Source organism: Dermacentor albipictus, chromosome 8, assembly GCF_038994185.2.
Source record: "Dermacentor albipictus isolate Rhodes 1998 colony chromosome 8, USDA_Dalb.pri_finalv2, whole genome shotgun sequence".
NCBI lineage: Eukaryota > Metazoa > Arthropoda > Arachnida > Ixodida > Ixodidae > Dermacentor > Dermacentor albipictus.
Window position 1 is genome coordinate 78,734,971 of NC_091828.1, and position 16,188 is coordinate 78,751,158.

At 47.9% G+C, this 16,188-nt stretch overlaps 1 protein-coding gene across 3 annotated transcripts in view; it reads right to left on the minus strand.

Moving 5' to 3' along the window:
- Positions 1-16,188, minus strand: part of LOC135896209 (uncharacterized) — a 224,891-nt gene that overhangs the window by 106,027 nt on the left and 102,676 nt on the right. For all 3 annotated transcript variants that reach the window (XM_070523634.1, XM_070523635.1, XM_070523636.1), the window contains 2 exons: positions 8,086-8,578; positions 1,062-1,276 (listed from right to left, as the gene is read on the minus strand). In XM_070523634.1, coding sequence (XP_070379735.1) covers positions 1,062-1,276; positions 8,086-8,578 — 708 coding nt within the window. The remainder of the gene's footprint in view (positions 1-1,061; positions 1,277-8,085; positions 8,579-16,188) is intronic.

Genomic DNA, 16,188 nt, shown 5'->3' on the forward strand with positions numbered 1-16,188 from the left:
GTTAACATGCGAGTGGTTCTTTGTTCACAGGTTTGTCTAATATTCGCGCTTGCTTGTAGCTTCAAACGTTCTTGTCGGCTTATTTATTACGCCGTATATATCTCAATCTCCATGCACTTAGTTTCTTTAAGCACAGGAAGACAATAACACAATGCACTCATACATACTCATTGTGAAGTGTTGCATTCATAATACAATATTTTGTTAAAAATCACCGATTTACGAAGTCACAAAACCGTTCGAAGCCACAAGGACGATGTTTAGTAGACAAATCCATGTAGCCTTCGCCGTTCACAGGCCGGCTGAATCACCATTCTTGATAGAAACTAGCGCCGGAGTACCCACTAGAAATTTTTGTGAGGCAATGCAATATGCCGCAAGAAAGGTAGATATAGAGTACACCGTTATAAGACTAGACAGTTCACGCAAAAATGAACACGTAATTACTTCCACAAAAAGAACACACTAGGAACAAAACCTAAATGGATAGATGCTTGCGCACGTTAATAACAAAAAAAAAACAAAAATCTTTTCTAATTCATATGATGCCAACTTTATAATTTCTGCAAAATTAGGGCAATCAATGTACTAACTATTCATAATCCCACGGGGTGTAGACACAGGGATGGGGAGGGGTGCACACCCGGAACCTACCTTCCTCCTCGCGAAATTCGCGTATTAGGGTACCTGGCACACAATGACGAATGACAATACCCGCCCACCCTCTCCCACTTTTCCAGGTGAAGCGCCTGCTGCTCAACCCCCCCCCCAAAAAAAAACAAAGAAAACTAGCTCCACTGTTAATCATTGCAACTACACAAACTGATTATCGAAAAGAAAAGTGTTTGAAATAAATAAGCTGCTTCTTTCTATATCGTGCATCACATTGCACTTTGCCTTGCAGAAAATGCGTTGGTTACGCCTCAAACCTGCAGCTGCAGAGATAGATTTAAACATAGTAACTTCTGTAGGACACTGAACGGTTTTAAGAAACCGAAAGTGAGAACATCCCGCCATCAGTGACTACCCCCCGCCCGTGGGAGCGTGAACCACGGTGTCACCTGGTCGTGCAGCCTTTGTACTGGAAGGCCATCTGACGGGCCTTGCGCGTCGCTGAGGAGCCGAGGATCAAGGCGGTGAGCACGCCGGCACCGACCAGCGCCACACAAAAGACACAGAGTGGAGTCGCGGTGCGGGCGCACGACATCCCCGCCACCTTCGCACGCCGCCACGACGACTCGGAGGGGCGACGCTGGTCTTCCCGGCCACTCAGGGCCTGCGGACGACGGGAGAAAGAAAGCCAGTTTATTTAGGCAAAACAAATAACGAAATATTATCGGACGCAACGCGTAAAAAAAAAGGTAACACGACACGCGCACACTGTAAAATAATTTATATCTTAAAAAATTAAATTAAATTATGGGGTTTTACGTGCCAAAACCACTTTCTGATTATAAGGCGCGCCGTAGTGGAGGACTCCGGAAATTTCGACCACCTGGGGTTCGTTAACGTGCACCTAAATCTAAGTACACGGGTGTTTTCGCATTTCGCCCCCATCGAAATAATTTACGTCTGTTAAACGTGAATAAAGGTGTAAATCAATGCATAACTCCCGCATTTACACCCTTCGTGTGTAAGGGTGTTAGTTATATAGTTATTTGCACCCTCGATAACTTTTAAGGCCGCCAATAAAGGAAGCTTCATAAGGAGGTAAGATTCGGGATACCAGCGTTGGAACGAAGAAAAAAAAAGAGACAGGTGTAGCGTTTAGACACAGGAAGACAGGCGGTGCGGTTTAGAGAACGAACTGGGGTGGCCGATATTCTGTGTGAAAATTTAGAGGAAGAAATCACATTGGTTATACCGTGTAATATAACCGATTGTCTGTTAGACATGTAGAATGGGTAGTAAGAGAAGGGAAGCGCAGTCGATGACGGCAATAATTTAGGTGGTGTGGTGGAGTAAGAAAACTTGCAGTCATAAGACGGAATCAGATGCCGCGAGGCAACGGTTATTGGATATCGACGGCAGAAGCCGTTCTCCTGCAGTGGAACAGTAAATTAACTCACATCGAAATGAACGTACGCTAGAGAAGCGCGCCTCATTGATATAAAAAAAAATCCCAAATGCAGTTACACTAAAAAAAAAAGTCGCAGTTTAGCGCGAAAGGCGGGGCATCGATTGCGATAGCAAATAACAGGCAGCTCTACGGCAGCAGCAGCGAGTGACTTGACCTTCGCGCCGTCTATCGCGTCAGCGCAAGAGCGGCGAGAACACAGAGCGCAAAAAGGTATGAGCCGTCTGCAGATTCCTTTCAAGAGATGGCGCACGCGACCGCGCGCATGCGTGCAAAGTACGCATTTGTTGGCGGAGTCGAAGCCGCCTCCCTCCCTCCTGCGCTGGCTCGCCGCTTTCCTCCAAATATGGAGCGTGAGATTGAGCCCGATTGAGCCACGATAAATAGTTCCCTTTGCGCCCAGTAGCGAAATGCGCTGTTGCTGCCGTTGCATGACGGCGCCCCCCCCCCCCTTCCCTCCTATCCCCTCCCCTGCCTTTCGCGCGACAGTAGACGGCGCGCTTGCTCTCCGCTTTCAACACAGCCTTGTTCGTTCTTTTCGTTTCGCAGTCATTCTCGGGCGAGGATCTCTTCGTCAGCTTTACAGTCACAGTATGGTTTGGAAAACCAACACTTCGCTGCGTACCACCACCGCCATTGTTTATCATATTGTCCAGTTGAGAGCCGGACAACCTAAACCACTGAGCTAATCACTGAGCTCCTTGTTCGTCTTGCAGACTGGATGACAGAATCAGCCACTCAACGGTGATGTGGTTGTAGGCGATCTCGGAGATGTGCTGTAAAATAATTTACGCCCTTAATATTTAGTAACGGTGTAAATAGGTCTTAAACTGATACAACATTACACCAAAGAAGTGTGCAAGGGCGCGAGTTATAGACTAATTCATACCCTTATCCACTTTTAAGGCTGTAAGTTATTTTACACTGTGGTTGGGAAGTTGGATGTGGTATACAGTTGCACCAGAGAACATGAAGGCTGTTAGCGTGGTCTCCGCAATATGACTGGCCAACTTAGTCAGCCCAGCGCCGGAGTGTACACCGCGCCAACAAGACCTCGGACCGAGAGTTTTAAAAGGACGCTAAAGAAAAACGTTAAATCGATCTAGATTGAAAGATTAGAAGTCCGCAATAGCAAGTTCGTCATTCGTAGCGAGAAGAAAACTCTTTTTTTAGGTGTCAGAATATCATAGTGGCACCACCTGTTGTAGGAAATGGTACCTCTCCTGTACCGCCACCCCTGACCGATTAACAGAGAGCACCATACAGGGAGCTCACGTGAAGATTGCGTAAACTCGTCCGTTCCCGAGCTTGTGATTCAGATGATTCAATTCTGCGGTTTTACAAGGTAAAAACACGATCTGATTATTAGGCACGCCGTATTGGGGGGTTCGGGATTAATTTTCACTAGCTGGGTTTCCTTATCGAACACACTACTCACAGTACACAGGCGTGTTTGCAATTCGCCCTCAACAAAGTGAGGCCTCGCGGCCGGGATTTGATCCCACGACCTCGTGCTTAGTAGCGCTACGCCAAAGCATGGGCACTCAGCGGCGAACCACGGTGGGTGCGGGCAGTTAAAATAGAACAGCCGTTTCCGGAACGTCGGCGGCAATTTTCTACGTAACAAAGTGAAATATTGACACACAGGAAAAGATAATAGACTTATAGACGGATGTTGCATGGATCTAGCTCGACCTAACATTTCCCTTTAGTGTCTTAGTAAATGTTTTCGCACTCTCATCACTCCAGTACTTCTGTCAACGTTTGCTGCTCTCGTATACGTGGGCTGTTAGGTGACAGTCGTCACGTGCCAGGAGTTCAATGCTTCGAAGAGAAATAATGATACACACGAGGCAGACTCTGCCTCATGTTTTCACAAAAGTTACCGGAGGGGTCTCCGGCGTTACAGTTTCTACGGGAGCTGCGATAATCGTGGCTCAGCCAGCCTGGGAATGGCGGTTAGTGCGTACATTTTCCTGACTTTCCCTCCTTCCGACTTCCATCAGCTTTGTGACTTCGCAAACTGGTCATTTTCGACAAACTGTTGCGCCACAAAGGCCACAATTCGTAGCCATTATGCATGCGAGCAGAGTCTCGTTGTCTTCCGCGTTTAGAAAAATAGGACTGCTTAGAAATTCCGCTTAATGCAGGCAAATCATGCACAGTACACCGAGTCAGAAGAACGTCTGACGCTCCAAGCATGAAGACTAGAAAAATCAACGTATTAGCCGTCATTGCAATCGCAGCGAAACGGCCGTGGCGCGATAATTTCATTCAGTAATTCAAGAAGGAAACGCTACGTCGTAGCCAGAGTTTGCAGTTGGCTGACCGCGGACAAGATCTGGCACAGAACAATGTAGCTATAGCTCGTTTCGCGATAGTTTGCGCCTAATATATTCTGGAAGATGAACGCGTGAAAAACGTTGGTAGCGTATTGGCGTGTTTCGCTCAAAACGACGCGTAAGCGCGTACGCATGGTAGCGCCTGTTAGATATGGAGCTGTTTCCTGCGCCTACTTCGAGTTCCCCTGGACCACATCGAATCGCAGCACATTCCAGAGGAGCGCTCGAGCAAACAAGTTCACGTGCAAACAAGTTCGGAAGCCGCCGGTAGCTGTTCTCTGCTTGACTCTTCCAAAAAACGAGGGGATAGCACGGCACTGTTGGAAGTAAAGTGGGTGCCAAACCAAGACGGCGGTAATAGCTGTGACAGGCGGACGTGCCGGGAAGGCCCAAGCCTACCCCTCTTCGCCTTTGAAGAAGGCATTTGCCCCCACTGCGGAGCCGTACCGCCGGGAGCAGGTGGGCCCTCGGACAATGGAGCATGAGTGCCCCCCATTCTCCGCCTTGGAAGAAGCGCATTGCAAGTCTGCGAGGCAAGACCGCAGAGAGCCGCCGGGTGTGACACCGCGACACGGGCGCCAACCATTGGCTGAAAATGGCGTCATCTGAGCGGACTCTCCCATTGGCCAGACATGACGCGACGTCCAGTCCTCGAAGGGTTTAAAAGAAGCATTCCAGAGAGACCAAAGCATTCCCTGATTCCCTGATTCACCTCTCTCGAACTTCTTGCCGCGGGCCGCAGCGTCCGAGTTGCTGCTGGCCCGTAATGACTGTACGACTGTTACTTGACTCTCACCTCTCTGTATATAATGTAAAATAAACCATCCCAAGTTTGGTTTTCATCCCGAAGTCCGTCCTCCAACCCCTACACGCCAGGTGACTACGCGGCATACAAGATAATAAAAATTTCGAAATGTTTTCTTGCGTTGGTCTTGTAAAGTGTCACGAGATTTTCGTGATACTATAAAAATAAAATAACGACCTGTATCGAGAGAAATACGGTATGTCCAACGAACTTGTCGGAAACAACTATAGGGAGGAAGCACGAAACAGTAATTGAAACCTATCAATTAAATTTTATGCACAGACGCACATGATGGGCGAACTTTTTCTTTAGTTCCCAAGTTGGAGCCACGAACTGTTCACGTTTTTGTCCCGTCGCAGAAGTTTTGGTCGTTAGGGTTTCCGGCAACGCGACAGTTCGTGTTCCGCACCGCGTTTTGCAGTGTAGCGTGCCAGACGTAGCGTCGCGTAGCGTAACGTAGCGTAGCGAATGCGTGCATGCCACGGCTGGACGGCAAGACGCGGATACAACACAAGTGGCATAAGCGACCGCGGATCGCACTACTTCCGAGTTTGGCGAGAAACCAACCGAGCAGGCTCACCATATTTCCGAGGAGGAAATAAAGTAAGGCTACGCTTTAATGAAAGAATTACGTGCTTGTAGACACATGTTTGTTGCGGCAAGGCTATTTAAGTACCGCCCGTTCTCCATTATTTAATCCAGCTAAGAACAAAGCCGTTCACCAGCGGATCTGTAGAACGAATGACTATAAAAGCTGTATTGGTGATATAAGTGTGGCGTCCTTCATGCTGGGCTATTCAACAAGACAACCGCGGCGAGCAAAGTCCTGTATGGTTAGAAAGGAAAGCTTCGATAGAAGAACCTCCTGGCTCATCATTTAGGGAAATGTTTTTCAAAGCATTAGCAGCCGACGCAAATGAGCAGTGCTCTGGAACTGAGTGTTCAGTGACGTGTGACTTCTTGCGGAGAACGTCGCGCAGGTGCCGACGCTAATGTGCTTTCCAAAGTCGATCCAAACGGGCCGCGCAGCTTCGGCCGAAAAGCGGTCGAGAACCAATTTTCACGAGCATCAGCAAGCGCGTCTATGGGAGCAGCGATTGAAAAGCGACCATGTGAGGAAGGAACGAAGACTGAGAAAGAAAAAAAAGACAACCTTTTAATTAAAACGAGAGAGAGTTTGATTTCGTGCAACCCCCCAAAAAAAGACCTGCTCAATGTTATATATGTGTGATGAGGAAAGAACAGAGAACTGCCTTTTAGTTATTATCATCAACAACAAAAACCACTCGGCTGCTGCTTTGAATCGCGCCCACGCGTCACCCACGCGCTGCCTCTCGCGATCTCCCGATGGGCGAGGCAGTCGCGCCTCGCTTCGTTCCGTTTTGCAATGTGCCGCACGAGACAGATCGTCCGCGGCACCCGCGCTACGGAGAGCGCTCTCTTCCCAATATAAACCGTGTACACATATAATCATGAAACAGAAAATGAAAACACGTATCGAGCTGCGCTCAAATTTCGCATTAGGGAGTGTCGTGATCGCGGTGAATTTCTTTCTTTGAGATACCGTGGAATTCCGTTGAGTTGTGGCATTCCACACGTACATACCTCGCTCCCCCCTAGGACAGGCAGTTTCCCCATTCTCTATATAGGATATAGGGACGTTTAAAAAGGTTACTTTTGTGTTTTGCATGAATTGCGATTTTAATTTGCAGCAGTGTCATTTATTGTGCCTTGTGCGCTCGATTATACTTACAATCTATAGTTCTGTATAACATTACATTTTTGCTGCGTACTCTTGTTTTATCTGCGCGCGTGCTTGGTAATCATATCATTCCTTTGCTGCATTTGTATTAACTGTTTTCTTTTTTTTATATCTGCAAGAGACCCTCTGGCAGCACAGATCCCTTCGATCTCTTCCTGTAGAAGAATCGACATTTGGGCAAGTAGGCACTGGTTGAACATCTTTAAGGGGCAGCGTAGAAGCTTGTTAAGCGTGTAAAATTAGGAGTGCCCACAAGAATGAATAATCCAGAGCCTGCCGACAAGAAAAAAAAAGCAGTTGTAATTCCATATGCACATCAACCATCACAGAACCTCAGGAATGTAGCCGGTATATTTGATGTAAAGGTTCCTTTTTCTTCACCTAACAAGATGATCAACATTTGCAGTAAGATTCATAGGAAGTAGGCACAGGCTGCCTCCACGCTTGCTGGGAAAGGCTGCACTGTTAAGCACACGTCTCTGCCTGTGCAATGTACAGTGGGAGTTGTTTACGAGCTTCAGTTTTTCTTTGGTAACGTCTATATCGGCCAAACAGGTCGATGCCTGAACATTATATTGTCAGAGCATAGACGCTCGCCAGCGGGTAATGCCTACTCACACGTCACGCGGCATTGCTCCGAGCACGGGTGTACTCCATTCTATGAAGACACCACAATTAGTTACGCACATAGAAATTAGACTGCGAGGGAGATTATTGAAGCCTACCATATCAAGAAAAAATGATCCCTATGTGTAAGCATGCCTTCATTAAATTTGCATGACAGTGATTTTGCATTTTTAAACCACTTCATAGTACAGCATTAGATCACTGGGTTTTGCTCTTTGTCTGTGGGCTGATAATGACGCCATCGATGGGAGGGCAGGTGGTTATAGGTTGTAGTACTAAAGTTGCGTGTGCCTTCTAAGAAAGCTACTCGTGAGTTCAGCGTAGTCCTTCGTGCTTCCCGCCTTCGGTCTTTGTCGTCTAGCGCTGCCCCTTCAAGATGTTCGACCTCCTCCACCTGTATGCTTTATTATCCATGTTTGTCTTACAAGAAGGAATGAATAAAGATTCTCCCGAAAACACGGAGGGTGCTCACCAGGTCTTTCATGCGAGCCAGCGAGTTGCTGCCGATGGAATCGCTACGCTTGGGCGAAGGACCCGGGCGGGAGTCCGCGGGGCTGTCTTGGGCGGCGGGTGCGAGCTGGGTGGGCGCACTCGCGTCGAGCGCAGCCGGCTGCCCAGCCGGTTCCCGGTGCTTTTTCGGCTTCGAGGCTTTCTGGGCGGGCGAACCGGTGCGACGACTGTGTCTCGATTTTCGTTGGGCCGTCGCACCTTTCGCGGTCTTCGCCGGAGTTCCAGAGGAACGCTGCTCCATGGCGAGGCTCGTCCTTCTTCGTCTTCTTCCTCCTCTTCTTCTTACGCCGGACGTTTTCGCCCTGCTCGACAAACGTCCAGCGCGTTCTTCCTCCTCGTGGCAGCGCTGCGTCGACGTTTTCGCATTGCGGATTCGCACGAACTGTTTGGCTGCACTTCGGCGCTGCTTGCGAACGTTGTAGTGGATAGACGTTGCGTGCCACGAAGGTTGCGACCTGTGTGGTTCATAAGCACGAGCACTGCGTAAGATTACACTTTGCATCGAATCCCAATAAAGACAATTTTAGACATCGTTATTTAGTTCAATAGCATTTATTTGCCCGCTTCGAGAGATCTTCCATTCACATAGATTTCAATATGTGTGCCGGATCTACATAATAATTTTACAGCGGAGCTGTACATGTCTAGGGTACCATAAAATTTTCGCGTCCGCACATAAGAAGAAATATCATCATCAATGGCTCATACCCCCGTAAGCAATCAAAAAGGTGCAATGGCTCATAGCCCAGGAAGCCAGAGGCAACAAGCACTCAGCACAGTGAAGTGGACAGTGCTTACATTTTTTCTAATCACGCATACAACATACAGAACAGCAAGTTGAAAACTATCAGCATCAGTGGCTCATACCCCCGTAAGTCAGCAGGAGGAAAGAGAAAAGAAGAAGGCAGGGAGGTTAACCAGAATAACGTCCGGTTGGCTACCCTACACCGGGGGAATGGGAAAGGGGAAAGCAATGATCACAGGGAGAGAGAGGAGGGAAAGAAAGAAGGAAATTGCGGCAAGTTCGCTGACGCGTGTGGTTTTACAACGATTGCCTTAATAGTCACAGGTGGTCGCACAAACCCGTCGTCCACACAAAAGTGCCTTCACCGCTTTATGGGCCGACGGGCGATGTGGGCGGTGTTCCAGCAGCACCTGCACAGAAAGCGGCCAATTGTCCAGTTTTTAGAAAGCTTTGGCAAGTTCTTGTCTCTCTAGGGCATATCTTGGACAGTGGCACAGCAGGTGGTCGATGGTTTCTTCGGTGCCACAGACCTCGCATGCCGCACTGTCAGTCACTCCAATTAATGTAGAGTATGCCTTTGTGAAGGCCACTCCTAACCAAAGGCGACAGAGAAGCGTAGCTTCAGGTCGAGGAAGTCCGGGTGGAGGTCGAAGCTGCAGGGAGGGGTTTAGTCGATGTAGTCGTGTCAGTCGTAAGTTTTGCGAGTTCCACTCGGTCACTGTGAGGCTACGTGCCAGGTGTCGAAGCTGCCTTGCAGCGTCAGTCCTTGAAAGCGGAATCAGAACGCTGTGCTCTTCTTGATGAGCTGTGCGAGCAGCGTTATCGGCGGAATCATTGCCACTGATTCCACAGTGGCCAGGTACCCACTGAAAAACGACTTCGTGGCCTTTTTGTTGGACGCCATGGTGTAGTTTCACGACTTCGTATGTCAATTGGTCATGACATCCGTGTCGGAGAACTGACTGCGTGCACTGTAATGCCGGTTTTGAATCACAGAACACAGCCCATTTTCTGGGTCTTTCCGAATCAATGAATTCCAGTGCTCGACGCAGGGCCGTTAGTTCTGCCGCCGTTGAGGTCGTGACATGCGATGTCTTGAACCGCAGTGTCATTCCTCGCGTTGCTATAACCACGGCACCACCAGAACTGCATGACGTAGTCGATCCATCGGTGTAGATGTGCACGTGGTTGCTGTACTTTTCATGCAGAAGAAGTAAGCTCAGCTGTTTTAGAGCAGGGGCCGGTAGATCTGTCTTCTTCTGTAGTCCTGGAATCATTATCTCAACTTGTGGACGGCTCAAACACCACGGAGGAAACGCTGGCGTGGCCGCAGGTGCGTACCCTGAGGTAAACGACGCACGATTTAGGCCAATCGGTGCACTGGACGGTTCTGGAAGACTTGGAACTAGTCAAACCTTCGATCTTCAAATAGGTTGGGATGTGGTCGCTACCCCGTGTTTCTAAATCAGAAAACCAGTGCACTCTTCTCGAAAGCGACCGTGACACGAAGGTTAGGTCCAAGCAGCTGCCATGCGCTGATCCACGCAGATAAGTAGGGCTACCATCATTTGACAAGCAAAATTCCCGTTCAGAGGCAAAGGACACCAACGTTCTGCCCCTAGAGTTAACTTTGGAGCTTCCCCATAGGTAATGGTGGGCGTTGAAGTCACCAGTGAGCACCCACGGCTCTGGAGTAGATGTCAAAATTCCCCGTAGGCGCTCACAATCTAGACGGCTTGTTGGAGATAAATAGGCTCCAAGAATATTAAACGTGAGCTTTTTCTTCTTCACTGTTAAGCAAACGTATTGATTCGCTTCGTCAGGAGGCACTGGGTGATGTACATAAGTCAAGTCACGGCGTATAAACACAACAACCTTGCTGCACTCTCCGTGGGTAGAGGACATAAAGCACTCATACCCGGACAGTCTGATGGGAGCTGACAGGTGGGGCTCGCAAATCACGATAATGGGGAACTGGTGCGTAAAAACAAACTGTCTAAAGTCGGACATGTGTGACTTAAGCCCTCTGGCGTTCCACTGCAAGACAGATACATGCTTGACTTTCTCTTGAAACGACGGCATCGCTCGGGCCATGGTTTTACCCTAGAGCCGCAAGCACCGAACTCAAGGTGTCCAGCACCTGCAGTGCGCTCTGTGCCCATGGGGTTTTCATGCTGCTCAGTAGAATGCGCATGGCGTCCATAAGTGACTTCAGCATCACTATGACTTGGCGATCCTCAGTCGTCGTCTCATCCGCGGTTCGTGAGGTCATTATGGGCGGCGCACTTTGGTGTAAGTCAGCAAGCAAAAAAAAAAATATACAATGGCTCATAGCCCCGTAAGATTCACGGATACTCATTTTACGTGGGTTAGCTGCGATGACACCACACCTTCGGTCGTTGTCGGAGATTTTAATGTGGACGTGTCGGGGCTGGAAAAAGAGTGGTTTACGTGTTTCGTGTTGCGCACATATATCGCTTGAGATGTCACACCGATGCGGCCCACCCGACCACCCAGCGGTGTACGTGTATCGATTTGGCGATATGATTTATCCAAGAATGTGTTTGCATTTGCGACTATGCCGATCAGTGTATATCATAGCGACCACAAAGCCACTGTTACCGATGCAATAAAGTATTTACTACAAGATTTCTTACCGGGATGTTTACACCTCCACTCGTCATTCACCTTTACAGGGCGGAATGAGCTTGAATATTTTGTTGTTGCTCGAAGGCTGCTCCGAGACGTAACACACGAAGGGCGTCGATCTCATGTATACGAAAAAAATGCATTTAATTGGAGTTAGTGGCAGATTCGTTCTTTGGATATTTTCACGTATAACACGTTGTACTAAATTATGTCAATACCACAAAGCCCCTCCCCCTCCCTCCCGCTGAACTCGGGGGAAGAATGACTTCCATCTCCCCGATTCTCCCAGCATTTTTAGTGGCACTCGGACAAATTGATAATAGTAGAAGCTTTCGTTTCCTCATCGGAATAATACGACATAATATCGTAGCGCCGATATTTGATTTGATTTATTGATTTCCATTTACACACACACATGTACAGAGGAGTGGTAAATGGAGGTGGATGAGGGAAAAAAGCCGCACAGACGCGGCTTGAGGTAACCTCACCCCCTTAGGTACAATATGGCTGCATGGGGTTACACATCAAGCGCCATATAAATTACATTTATCTAGTGGCCATAAAACATTGCAATTATATAATATATGAAATAACAGTGAAATGTTTCCACAATAACAATGCCAAACACACTGCGGCATTGAAATAAATAAATGATATACACTTGGTAACAGACAAAAAAAGAGGAACATAACACACATTACTAATCACTAACAAACGTGCTCTGAAGTGAAAGCAATAGAGTTTTAAATTCTGACAGTGATAAATCCTGTAAATTGAAGCCTGCTCTGTCGTATAAATTCAGTAATCTTGGAAGGTTATTACACAGCATTTGACAACCATAGTTAGTTCTAGAGCGCGGAACCTTCCAGACTTCAGGTGTACGAATGGAATAACGGTATGAATTGACGGATAGATTTGCAAGTTCTACAAGTAAAGTATTGTTACGTTTGGTATTAAAGTAATACTCGCGTAATAGTCTGCAGTTATAGATTTTATGGGCTGTCGCAATGTTGTATTTCTTGAACAGGTTTTCAGTATGGGCGGCAAACGGTACATTAGCGATGACACGTATTATTTTCTTCTGCATACGAAATAATTTACTCAAGTTACATTCAGTTGTGGTGCCCCATACAAGATGCCCATAATGTATGTGAGACACGAATAAGGCATTATAAATTAAAAATTTTACAGAGACGGGTAAAGTATATTGTCTGTAATTATTATTAGCGCTATATTTTGAACGTATCATGGCCCCCAGAACGTTTACCCCTCTTTAACTGTCGTTCAAGCTTATTGATGGTCTCGCCCATATTACTTGAACAAGCACACAGAGCATAGTTCAACTTAAATATGGAGCTTCCAAGGAGCAACTACGCAAAACACCTCTTGTGTAGCGTTATTAAACGGAGGGGCTCCTAACACAGTTCTATAATAGCTGTGAGAAATGAAAATCCATAACAAGGAAGCCTCTAAAAATAAAGAAAAAAATGTACTGAGATATTCACGTCCTAGCTTTCTTTGAAAAGGAAGCCGGCGCAAACAGCTGACACGCCGGGCTTACGAATATTTCGGCATCGTATGGTGGTAATATAATCTGTTTACGGATCACAATAACTATGAAAAGCAAACAAACAAAGAAAGAAACAAAGCGAGAAAAAAAACGCGTGTGCAAATAAACAAAACAAACGTAGAACAAACAAAAGAAACAGCAATTCGAAAATTCGAGAAAAATTAAACCATAAAAAAGCGGATTACATCAGGACGATGTCTTGATAACATTCTGGCTGCCACAAACCCCACAATTCTGACTCGTAAAGCGCAAGAGTTAACGTGTCTTTTAACGATCCTCGCCGACTATAGAACGATTTACAGCACAAGCACACAATTGTTAAGCTCCGGGAATTATAGCTGCAAGGGCGTTCAAGAGAATGGACAATATACGCCGACTTCACTCTTTTTCGAGCACTTGCTGCCTGTCTTTCAAAAACTAATAACCCTCGTCGCCCGGTGCACCATTACGACGACTACGGATCTACAACATCGTCTCTCTTCTCGTCTTCGTATAGATTCATTGGTGGAGTGAGTATCTTGGAATTCCTGTTTCTGAAGGTTTTCATGTACCGCGTATTAAGCACATATCCTCGTAAAGAACATGCGGTCTCGAAGCCCTTGACGGGGTCACGCTATTTGAGTAAGCCTTACGCGCAGGTCTTGCTTTGCCCGAAACAGCAACTATGGAGAAGAAATTCGCCGCTCGCTCGTCCTGGCACTGATAGCCATCGGTCTTCTGGCAAGCCTTACACCGGAGAACGGGTACGTGTTGACAAAAGTTTTTAGTCAGTTTCGTTCCGTGGCCTTTGTTTTTTTAAAGCGAATTAAGCTTTCTTTGCCTGTTCCTTAGAATTTCCCACTGCTGCTCCTGCTGCTGCTGTTGCGCAAATCGCGTCGGAGGGGGGGGGGGGGGGGCGAGGAGTTCAGAGCGTGTATATAGATGACAGGTGCGAGTACGTGAGTAAGAGAGGAAAGGGACCGCTAGAAACTCGTTTTCACCCCGCCGCGTCGAATGTGCACAATGCCCTCTGGAGCAGTCTGGGCGTCGCCGCTTAGCCTCTTGACAGCTGTAATTATCCCTGACCACCCTCAAAAGCATTGCAGGAAATCCAGCACTTCTCTTTCTCTTAACGTGCGAGTCCAGAGGGGACGTAGATAGAACTGTAGAGAAGAGGGAGGAGAAGAGGTAGTTGCCATACAAGGGGGAGGGGGGTGAAGGTGACGTGAGAAGGCAAGGAAACCCTACTACTATACGACAATGGTTGCGGGGAAAGTGGATAACCTTAAGTTCGGGGTACGGTACAGTATGTTCCTGCTATGTCTGAAAAGTAAACACGATGCAAATATGTCAAGGGGACAAATTACGCAGGGCGCGCAGAAGCAGTGTCGCATTAATTAATGCGCACCGCAGGGCCCAGACGACAGTGTGGAAGTGGTCCACCGTAAAACACACATCTTTGTGCCCGCCGCGGTAGCTTAGCGGCTATGGCATTGCTAGAGGAAGTGGAATTGATCCCAATCACGGCAGCCGCCTTTCGACGGGGCCGAAATAGAAAACGCATGTGCACTTAGATTTTCGTGCACGCTAAAGAACATCACGGTGTCAAAATTATTCCGGAGTCCGCCACTACGGCTTGCCACCTAATCCGAGTGGGATTTTGGAACGTAGAGCCCCGTAATCCAATTCAAGTTTAGTACTGCCACAATGCGATGTGGAACGTGAGGAAATTACAACACTCAACCATCTCAGAGGTTATAAAATGTGGCACGCAACAACGCCTCAAGCAATCACCTCTCCCTCTCTGTTCTGTGTACTACGCAGAAAAACAGCAGTGGTGCACGCAAGGTAACGTTTAACATCAACTCACGACTCTCGTGTTAGCCTAAACGTCGAAAAAGTTAAGCTTCAGCCGTTCACATCACGGCTAATTATCGTCATTCAAAGCATCCACAACGGAAAGCTTCGCTTACATCGATTCCCACAGTGCGTGAGATCTGCATAACTTATTTGCATAGTACTTGTGAGCAAGGCGAAGGAACTGCAAAATGGAAACTGTTAATTATTTTAATTAGCAGAAGAGAAACCGCAAACTCAAGATCCGCATTGCCGCAATCTCGCGGCAGGCGGAGGAGTATGCTGAAAAACTCGGACGTCAGAACTGGAATCAAGTGTGCGACCAGTTACAGGGAACCCTCAGCAACCGAAAGACCTGGGCCATTTTAAAGACCCTTCTGGCGAAGACGGAATCAAAAACTGTCACGGGGCAACACATACAAAGACTTATACACAACTTCCAGGGAACCGAAGAAGAAGCGCTCGAAGCCATCACTGCGAAATACATCGGAGACGAGCAACAACGGAAGACGCAGCCAGTCATTCACCCGGAGTACGAGGGGGAACCCAATCCGGATTTAGACCAACCTTTCACCAAGTCGGAGATCGTGGCAGCCATAAGAAATCTCACAAGAAACACGACGCCCGGCAGGGATAAAATTAACAACAAGACCCTCCGTAACCTGGACGACGGGGCGACGGAGAGTTTGCTAAAGTATATCAATGAAAGCTGGGAGACGGGCAGTATACCGGCTTCCTGGAAGCACGCGGACGTAACGATGATCCCGAAACCCGGCAAGCCCATCAACCTACAGAACCTGCGTCCGATCTCTCTTACGTCATGCGCGGGAAAACTCTTCGAGCACATGGTCCACAATCGTCTCTCGCCCTACCTGGAAGAAGGTGGGCACCTGCCGAACACTATGTTCGGTTTCCGGCCTAACCTCTCCACCCAGGACATTCTACTTCAGCTTAAAGAAGAAGTCATCGACGGCCTCAGCACATGCCACAAGAGTGCCATCCTGGCACTCGACGTGAAGGGAGCCTTCGACAACGTCTCACACGAAGCAGTGCTAAACAGCCTACAACATACCAACTGCGGACGGCGGACATACAACTACGTCCGGGACTTCCTGACGGGTAGAACGGCGACCATAGGCCTGGGGAATCTCAGGACCGAGAAGTTCCCAGTACCGCAGAAAGGAACCCCCCAGGGGTCGGTGATCTCCCCGTTGCTGTTCAATATAGCGATGAGGGGATTGCCGAACCTCTTGGAGAACATCAGG